At 34.0% G+C, this 10137-nt stretch overlaps 1 protein-coding gene across 1 annotated transcript; it reads right to left on the bottom strand.

The window, feature by feature from the left end:
• Positions 1 to 912: 912 nt before the first annotated feature.
• Positions 913 to 7150, bottom strand: LOC126725197 (anoctamin-like protein At1g73020). The gene is made up of 16 exons (XM_050429765.1): positions 6964 to 7150; positions 6224 to 6293; positions 5942 to 6057; positions 5392 to 5518; positions 5213 to 5313; positions 5036 to 5127; positions 4813 to 4917; positions 4430 to 4699; positions 3633 to 3765; positions 3427 to 3540; positions 3268 to 3335; positions 3020 to 3150; positions 2347 to 2429; positions 2118 to 2225; positions 1624 to 1782; positions 913 to 1479 (listed from the first exon to the last, which is right to left on the bottom strand). Exons 1-16 carry the CDS (start codon positions 7141 to 7143, stop codon positions 1339 to 1341), a joined length of 1998 nt encoding a protein of 665 aa, XP_050285722.1. The 5' UTR covers positions 7144 to 7150; the 3' UTR covers positions 913 to 1338.
• Positions 7151 to 10137: the final 2987 nt, after the last annotated feature.

The raw sequence follows: 10137 nt of genomic DNA, 5'->3' as shown, positions 1-10137 counted from the left end.
ATCAAACAAAAGAGTTTTCCATCCCTCTATTTTTCTATCCTCTCAACCAAACACATACGAGAGAAAACTAAATCTTTTCTATCCTTCCACTTTTCTATCTTTTCTCCATTTTCTATCCTCCCACTTTTCCACTCCTCCAACCAAACGGACCTTAAGAAAAATTAGGGGTGTTTGGTATTTTGAATAATAGTTTTCAGTATTTATACAATATTACATGTATTTTCACATTTTTTTCACCTATATGTATTTCCAAAATATACAAATAAAGTTTCTAGAACAATATTATCAAACGAGCCAAATTCATTGTAAGCAGGGAATAAGTGGTGTGAGGGCCATGACCACACCTGCAAGGGTTTTTTTTTTTTTTTTTTTTTTTTTTTTTTTTTTTTTTTCATGGATTAAAAAAAGAGGGAAAATAAAGAGGAGAAATCAAGCTTGAATTTAAAAAAAGGAACAAATATCCAAAATCAAGTGGACCGGGTTAGTAAGGGTTGAAATTCCGCTATGCCTGAAATCAATAGGCAGCATTTTACATGCAAAACAGTGGCATTTCTTTTGTACGATTCCATCATAGGAAAAACCGAAAAAGACCATGAACAAAATTACGTGACCATCGTTGCACCAAAGCTAGCGGGTAGCAACTCAACAACAGCAAATTGTACAAATATTGATTTTGTCAAATTCATTTTATAACATAAATAACATCGAAGAATTTGGAGACTAAGGTTTGTGGTTATTGTTGTATCATACTATACACAACATGTTTTTGAATAAACTTTCTTGTGACGCATTGTTTAGATCTAGATAATGTACAATAGAATAAAAAAAGAAACGAACCCATTTGGTGTTGTGCTAGTTTGTAGTGAGTCAAATTGGCATGGAAGATTGGATTTGCCACAGTAAGTAGGAGCATCAACAAATTTGATGTATATATATTTATCAAAACTTTTCTACCTTGTCTTTTGTGTTTTTTTTGGGTCAATTATAATACAGATAACAACTGTAAAAATAATAAAAAAGAAAAAAAGAAAAAAACAGGAGAATATTTTCTAAGGCTCTGCTTAGAAAGATCACATCTTGCTTTAAATCCTCCTCATAAATGAAGCATGCATTCTAGAAATCCCTATGCAAAATTTTCCTAAAAGAAAACTATTATCCACCTTAGTGTAGAACAAGATTGAGCCAAATGTACAAGAACTCTCTACATGGATAAACAAGCATGACTCTACGGTCAGACCTCAAAACTTTGATCAGCTCCAAAGAACTATTACAGGAAAAAACCTCTGGTTCCTTTTCTTCTTTTGTGCCATAAATGCAGTGGAGAAGAAATTGAGAAGGTCACAAGTCATTCTTCTCACTCTCTTTTACCTCGCCAAACATCTTTCTGCCACCAGAAATGGTTCTCAAGAGCTGTTTTGAACACACATCCTGTGCCTGTGTGGCATTTTTCACACGATTGGCTCTAACCCACGCGGGTTCCTGCCAGAAAACAAAGTTCCATATGACCTTTAGTTTATTAATACCCAAAAATCTTAATTCAAATTATAGTATTATACATATTCTACATAAGTAAGAGAAAAGGATATGGAAAAGAGAATACTTTACAAAAGAGACAAGAGTCACCTCAGGAACAAAGCGGGAGAATCCAAACTTAATCAACAGGAGGATATGTTCAATGACCAAAATTATTGCAAGTCCAGGCTCTATGCTCCATTTCCCCTCATGATCATAAAACCATACTAGAAATGCGCAGTTGGTGCATATTGACATTACTATCAGGAACTGAAAATTGAAGAGACATACTAAAATCAGTTGGGCATTGATGGAGTACATAGAAAACCCTCTTTAGATTTGCATCTAGTGTGGAGTTTTGAAAGAATGGGGGAAGTTTTAGGAACAGTGAACAGACAAATCAATGATTTCTGCTTTGTGAATTTGAAAACGTTTGTATGAACTATGAATGTGTGATTTTTCAGTCCATCATAGTGTTACATCTACATGATCACACCCATCTAGTTTGTGTTGTCCTAGTATTTTAAAGGTAGAAATAAGCGTAGATTTTTTTCTTCCAAGAGTATTCATGATAAAATAGTTCTCACATCCAGATAATTAAGTACCTGAAAAATGTTCAGCCAAGCACCAATCGTCGTGGCAGCACGAGGGACAGGCCTTTTTAACATGGCAAGCAGCTTTAATGCATCTGTTCTAATTTCTGTAATGTTGTTCTGCAAATTGTGGAACTTCATCATTCACTTTACTTTGAATCAAAACAAACTCAAAAATAAAATAAAATATAAGGGAAAAGAAAAAACACATGGTGGAAGTACAACAAAAAGCATTATATACCAAAGTAGCGAAGGCAAATGCGAGGGGGAATGCACAAGCAAACATCATGATCATTCCAAACTGTAAAGCCAGCTCCAAACAGTCTGCAGGTGAATCTTGATAATCAGTCAAAATGGAAATATTATGAGAATATCATGATTGATTTAAAAAAACAAGGAAGAAAACCTTTCGAGTTCCAATTTCCGTGCCTACAGAACACATGAATTCTTCAGATCAAATTAACAAGCGAACATTATCACTGGAACTTTAGAGAAAAAGAAAGACCAAAATATCTAGTACAAATTAATGAAGTAAGTTGATGCAAACCTCACATGAAGCATAAGTGTCCATTTGGGAATTGCTTATTTGCATATTGTTTATCAAAAGATATAGTTTTTGGTAACTTTTATGTTAAATGTGTTACAAAAAGTTAAAAGCTAGATTATTTGCAAAAAAGCTGAGGCATGCCAAAGTCGAAACTTTTTTAACAATTCCCAAATGCACACTAAGTTTCATGCATATAATTCCAATCCAATTTGACAATTCTAACTCAACCAAGACCTTTCTCCAAATAGTTTATAAAAATGATATTTATAGTACTTTGAGAAACCAAAAAAAAAAAAAAAAAGCATATAATTGCATATGATTTCAAAATGAATCTGGTTTTACAGTATAAATTTATTTGGCATATTACCATCAAACAGCCCATCTTCAAGCTCCTCGCCAATGCTTGCTGTGTAAGAAGGTTTCAGGTACTCTTTCTCTACTCTTGAAGAAAACTGGATCTTCCCTGTTGATGATCCTTTTTCACATCTTTTCTTCTTTCTTGACAACGGAACGATGCATCAACCCATGTTCAGGTAACACAAAAAGAAGGTAAAATTAAGCATGCCCCCAAAAGGCTAAGTTGTCAAGACATGACAGCAGACAGAAGAAACTTACCGGACTCTGTATTTTTTGTAGCTGTACTTAAGATAGGGTAAAGAGTTCTCCAACAAGTTCTCCAAAACCTGGATAACATTTCCAGTTCAAGAGCATATCAAGCCAAGCAACAGTGAAATCTAAATTAAAAGAATCCAAACAAAAAAGGATCTACTTCACCTCAGATATAAGAAGACGCTGAATCAAGACTTGGCGGAGAGTCAAAAAATTGCGGTGCAAGAGAGCATGATAGAAAACTCCAATATATGTCTGCATGAAATAAAGACCAAAGACCTGCAAGAGCAATTATGGTCTTGAAGTGCAGTAAATCTCCCATAAAGAGACAAGAAAAGCCACAAGGGATGTATGAAAATTCTAGTCAATACCTTGTAGACCAAGCTGTCAGCCCTTTTTTCTGCAGTTTCATTGTTTTCATACTTAATGAGCTTAACCGATATCTTACCTCCAATCCGTGTAAAACGCTGAATAGCAAACAGATAAACAGCTGTCAGCCCAAACCTGAAAAGAAAAATTAAAAAAGTGTCATCTTCATTAACAAATCCAAGAAGAAATTTATACAATATTAAAAGAAATTGGAAAAAGGGGTTTTAGCATGAAAATTTGGGGAAGATCACTTAATAGAATTTTTTTTTTTTAAATGTCCATCCCTTCATGTAGAAAGCCTAAACCTGGACAACAGAAATAGATTTTGACATGATAGCAACAGATAAGCATCTGAGTCTGTATGACAAGGAATTGGCTGGTGGCTAGGGTTGTGGACCTCACATTGATAAACCTTCTAAACCTTCATCTTTCTTATGCCAAAAGAAGCCTGGAGGTTTAAATAAAATCAATGGAGAAAGACTGGATTTAAAGAAAGGAATATTATGGATAGAATCTTATAATACTCAAAAAGGAAGGTTCATGTAGGTGGTTTGTGGTAGCATCATCATCTTACTCAGACAACAGAAGTAGAAGATGGATATAACTTATATTAAATTGACTTAAGAGAACACATGATGAAGGTATAAGAGAGCCATAGACATTTGGAGGGTTGAGTAGAAGAGAACTCGAGAACACACATTCTTGTTGTTGCCAGTAAATTATCAACATAATTTCGTTCATTAAGAAACATTATATTAAGGGGGAAAAAAACCTAAATGAAAATAACTGAGACTCTTACTTCATAACATCAGAGACAATAACCTCGTAAAGATGAGCATATGCCAACTCAAATGGCAGCTGAAGGAATATAATACTCATGATAACTATAGCATCATTTCTGAATCTCAGGAGATGTCCAAACCACTCACTTCTTTGGTACACTTCTTTCTCGTTTGTTTTATCAGTCCCCCATTTTCTTAATGCTTTTACAGGTGACTGTAAGGAACCCCACTCCATGCCCAGAAGTTTATATCCGGGCTCCACTCCAACTGAATAACTGATTTGCCATCTATAAAAGCAAAACCAAGACAGAATGACATGAAGGATACCAACGTATAATTGACAAAACACAGGAGGAAAATAGGAAGAAGAATCTAATATTTCAGTACATAATTGACTAACCTGGCCAAAAGGGCAGAGTTTTTACGTTTCCAGAACTGGGAAAACATTACAGCCCATAATATTATGCCTATGAAGAAAATAGGGAGCACCAATAACTCCAATGACCTGGAAAAGGCATTTAAGGAAGCAACTTATTTATTTATAAGCAATATTGTACCAGATTCTCAAATATAGAAAAAAACATTAACAGCCTGCAGGCACATTAAGAGGTAGTGTAGCCAACCCAAAATCAATCAGCTGCACAGTGATAGCAAATGCAGCTGGGAAGAACATCCATCGTGTATACATTCCAAGGAAAGCAAAATAGATTGCAATCTGCAAAGTATTAATTCCTTGTTATAAGTTGGCAAAGACATTATTAGAAAACTGACAAAAGAACTATAAATAAAGCTATAGTTACCTTTGCCCCAAAATATGAATAAATCTCATCGATTGGTTGGTCTGTAATGTCCCACCAGTTCAGTGCCCAATTCTTAAGGAGTTTCTTCCTCTTCATTTCATCTATCAACCAAAAGTCATCTTACTTTAAAATTCAGATGGTACCAGAACCACAATATTTTTGTGATAAGTTAATCATACCATGCAAAGGAAAGACTTGTTTTATGAAATGCACTGATTCCAATTTTGGAACTAAATTTTCACCAACTTCCCAACAGAACTCTTTTCCATCATACGTTAAAGTTACAGCCGACTTGCTCTTGTTCACCTGTAAATTTCAGTCTGTATATCAGCTTTACTAATAAATCATGTTCAAACTACATGTTGGGAAAATAACTTTTATATATCATATATAAGGTCATAATATCAAATATTAGAGCCATCAGTGTACTGTGGCAATATGAAACCAATTTATGACAAATTCTAAAAAGAATTATAAAGGCATGTATGCTGGTTGATTGTGGTGTAGGAAATACTTCCATTCAGTGGATGTAAGGTAAATTTATATTTAGTGAATTAATATTCATTTAAAAAAAAAAAAAAATCATTGCAATATTGATTGCCTTCATATAGCATACCAAATTTGCTTAATAATAGAAGCAAAAAATGTAGGAAAAAAAGAGAGGGGGGGGGGGGGGTGGGGGGGGATATCATGATAAAGAATGGTATGAGTGTGGAAAAGTTGACTCACAATCCCATATATTAAGTGATTGTAGCAATGAAAACGCTCAAACCAACTGAACAATGAACCATCATGCTGTCTCACAAAAGCATCAACCTCCTCCCATTCAAATTGTAGATCCATACCTGAGATAGAGTAGAGCATATTATATTTTCTAGTAAGATAAAATGCATACCTTTTTTTTTTTTTTTAATGAAAATCAAAGAGCCCTAGTACTCATAAGAGAGGACAAATGAAACATGTCAAATTAGACAAGGAAAAAATGTCAGCTAGAAACTGCATTATCATTACCAATATGGGTCCTTTTCTTTAATTTTAACTCAGCAGCAGCCCTCCCCAAAGTCTCCAAAGGTGCTGCCAGCTGAAATAATAAAGATTGATAAAATCAGCAGCTCAACTTAGCAAAGAGTTAACTTAAATTGCTTAAGGTTCAGGTCAGCCAGAAGGGATGTATGGTGCAAAAATGTAGAATGAAATATTGCCAAATTGCATAAATTTTCTCTATGTCAACAAAAACTAAAACATCAGAAACAACATTTTCTCACCCTTCTCTCTCTCTTAGAGGGACATGAAGGTCCTAAATTAGAAATTAATCTGCTCCTAAGGGTTTAAAGAGCATGCTAGTAAATCCTCATCAGAATAATCAATAGAACAAATTAATACCACGAAATTGATTCCACAGCAATTACCTACCCTATTAACTAATACATCACAGTGAAGAAACACCTAAAATGCATATAGAACGTGCATACACAAAAGATTAAATGCACATAACACCTCAAATTCTGGAATGTACATACATACATACATACATACACAAACATGAGGATTCATACGGAAATTAAAATAATTTAGCTTCCTAGTAAGCCACATCCATGAACCACAAAGGAAAGAAGATTCTTGAGCTATACCATAAGATTCAACAATATTACACAATGTAAATGGTATGTACCAGCACAAGGTATAAAAAAAAAAAAAACTAATTAACAAAGATTGTAGGAGAGCTAAGGAGACAAAGTAGAAGATAAAACCTTGATGAACTCATCAGCAACACCTTGGACTCTCTCAACAATCAAGCCAACCTTCGTGAACTCATTAACAAGAACCTCCACACAGTTACAATCCTCATTTTCTTCCTCCACATTCCTCTTTGGAACCACCACCCCTATTTCAAAAGCAGTTTGCTCCTCCTCGATTCTATTCATTTCCATTCCCTCCCACCCACCCACCCACCCACTCCACCCACAAAAGCAGCCAAAAAAAATTGTAAAACAAAACAACAAATCTTCTTCAACAACTCAAACAGGCAAAAGGGTCTCCAAAATTAGTAACAAATGGCTCTTAAATCAACCAAAGATTTGATTTTTCTTGTTGGAATGGCTGAAATAGCCAAATGGGTCTACTTCTTTTGGATCAAAGGGATACTTTACCTCCCATCAAAAAAAAAAAAAAAGGGATACTTTACCAACCAAAGGCATGGCTCTTCTACTAAAATGACTCAAAAACCGAAATGGGTCTAGGAATCCAATTAAAAAAAAAAAAAAAAAAAAAAAAAAAAAAAAGAGGAAAAAGAAAAAGAAAAAAAAAGGCAAATGGGTCTCTCTATTTGGGATCAAAAAGGCTGGTACCAAGTAGCAACCTTAACTGACAGAGAAGTTTTTTTCAAAACGGCAAGTTGGGTTCTAGATAAAACCAGCAACACCGTTACAAAAACAGACAGACAAAGAGAGAGAACTGAGAAGTACATTGTTAACACAGGTGCCTGAGGAATCGAGAATTTGAGAGTGAGACATAGGGAAACGATAAAAGGGAGCTGACACGTGGGTTTGGGTTTGGGGATTGTTTCTGCCTAATTATCGGAGCAAATCACCTGCAATGCATAGATATTCAAAAATGATACGTGTCACAATTTTATCGGATTAGTGTTATTGGACTAGACCCAATCCTCTCCTTTACTTTAACATAAATAGTAAGAGATTCGTTTTAATGGGTGTTTTACCCTTTTTAAAGCAATCTTTAATAAATTATTTTTAAAAAATTTTGATATGGTGAAAAATATAAAAATTCCTAAAAAAATTAATTATTTTTCTTTCATAAATAGTTTTTAAAAATAATTCTTAATTCAATGTTCTTAGCCATTTGTTAATTTTTCCTGGATGAGATTGATATAACACCAAATAAAATAATAATAAAAAATTCTAGTTTATCTCCAATTAAGTAAGTTTTTATTTTGAGGACCAGTTAAGAAAATTAGGTTTCAAATCCTAAATAATTTGGATAAAAAATGCATTATTTTTAATTGGACATGGCTTGAGTTTCTAGCAAAAATATTGGTGTTTTGAGTATGAAACAAGAATACTTGTGTAAAATTTGTCATATGTTTATATCATGTTGAGCCACTAAATCAGAGTCTTGTTCATTTATAATCTCATTATTTGTACAAATTTATTTGACATTTTGACAAATTTTATATGTTTGGGGTTAATTTAATTTAATTTTTTTGGTTTATATTGTTTGTAAATAATTTGGATAAAAACTCAATTATATCTTTAAAAAGTTGAGGTTCAAACAATTTTCAACTAACTAAGAATGAGTTTTTTTTTTTTTAATAATTTTTTTTAAAGCTAACACTTTCACTTTAAGAAGCATTTGGAGTAATTTGTTGGCTGAAAGTCAACAACAATTAATTATTCTTATAAAATTAGATTTTTTTTTAAAAAAAATGTCCAAAATAAATAAGATAAAAAGTTAAAATAAGTAAAATAATTCAAACTCAAATTTTAATATATAAGTGTGTTTTTATTATAACTCACGTATATTCCTCTTTTAAGCAATTTGCAGATTTGGAGGAATGTTTTAGGAATCAAAGACTCCAACCAATACTTTTTCCCCAAAAATTTAAAAAAAGAAGTCAAAACAATTAAAAAGAGGAGGGAATAATGCGGCACACTAACACCGTCCAAAATTATTGTGTTTTTTGTTTTTTGATTTTTTTTTCACTATTAATTGTTTTGCACGATGCTGGCGTTGAAATGGAGCTACGCTGATAATCCGTGGGTCCGCATCACAATTTAATTTGGAGTATTTATTTTGGAGCCCACACGGTTTAAAACTTGCGAGTTGGGAGGGGTTTTAATGCAGTCTTCTTACCAGTATAAATTTTACTGTTAAAAGGAAAGTGACAAAAATTAGTACATATAGTAAAATTTAAATTTACGCAACAGATATTAATAATAACTTTTTTAATAATTCGATAATTATAATAAAGAGGAGGATTTGGACCCTTTTATTCCTTTCCATTATAGAGGTACTAATAGAGCATAGACTAGGTCTGTTTGATTCAAACTTTTTAGTTGTAGTTGGTTTAAAACTCTTATTTTGACATAATAAATAAATTAATAAAAAATAATGTGTAAAATTGTGAGACTTCTAATAACAAAGTAATAGAAAGTCACTTAATAGTTTTAAAATTGTGGTTTAAAACTTTTGATGTTATTGAGTAATAGTTGGTTTAAAACTCTCTATATTTATGAAAAGTAGTCAATATTTGGTTTAAAACTCTTCAATACGTTTAGGGATGGCAATTTACATCCGACCCGTGGATATCCGGCTCGGCCCGACCCTAATGGGCCGGATTTTACCCGGCTCGATAAAGAATAGGGTCGGGTATGGGTTTAAAAAAAAAAAAAAAAAAAAACTCGAAGTGGGTCCGGGTCGGGTCCAGGTTTTATTAAAAAAAACTCGAAACCCGACCTAGATAAGACTTGGTTATATATATAATTACTAAATTACCCTCACATATATATAGTTAAAAACCCTAAACTTTTCTACTCCTCTCCTCATTTCAAGCTTTCAACTCACACCTCCGCCTCTCCCTCTTCATCTCTCAGCTCTCTCACACACACGGCCAAAAGCCCACAACACACACGGCCACAAGTAGACTGAGTCCTCTGCCCCTCTCATCTTCCTCACGTCACCGCTGCATAGGCTTTACCCCACGTCGCCGCCGCACAGGCTCTCTACTCTCTCAACTCCGTTTTGTCCTCGCTGTCGTCGTCGCCGTCGCCGTCTCGCACTGTCGCACAGTCCTCTGCCCCTCTCATCTTCCTCACCCATGGCCACAAGCGTGACACGGCCTCACTCCACCTCATTCTCCATTTTTTTTTTTCTGGGTTTAGTTCGCCTCAATCATGTGAGTTTGTGTT

This window comes from Quercus robur, chromosome 5 (genome assembly GCF_932294415.1).
Source record: "Quercus robur chromosome 5, dhQueRobu3.1, whole genome shotgun sequence".
In the NCBI taxonomy this organism is placed as follows: domain Eukaryota; kingdom Viridiplantae; phylum Streptophyta; class Magnoliopsida; order Fagales; family Fagaceae; genus Quercus; species Quercus robur.
This window is presented reverse-complemented; position numbering and strand designations above follow the sequence as displayed.

What these genes read in the sequence shown, in the direction of transcription:
- LOC126725197 (XM_050429765.1), bottom strand. Translation starts at nt 7,143, where the DNA reads ATGGAAATGAATAGAATCGAGGAGGAGCAAACTGCTTTTGAAATAGGG. An exon ending in AACTCTGCCCTTTTGGCCAG is followed by an intron (nt 4,700 to 4,812) that starts GTTAGTCAATTA and finishes TTGCTTTTATAG; the next exon opens with ATGGCAAATCAGTTATTCAG. An exon ending in TCTCCCGCTTTGTTCCTGAG is followed by an intron (nt 1,480 to 1,623) that starts GTGACTCTTGTC and finishes GTTTTCTGGCAG; the next exon opens with GAACCCGCGTGGGTTAGAGC.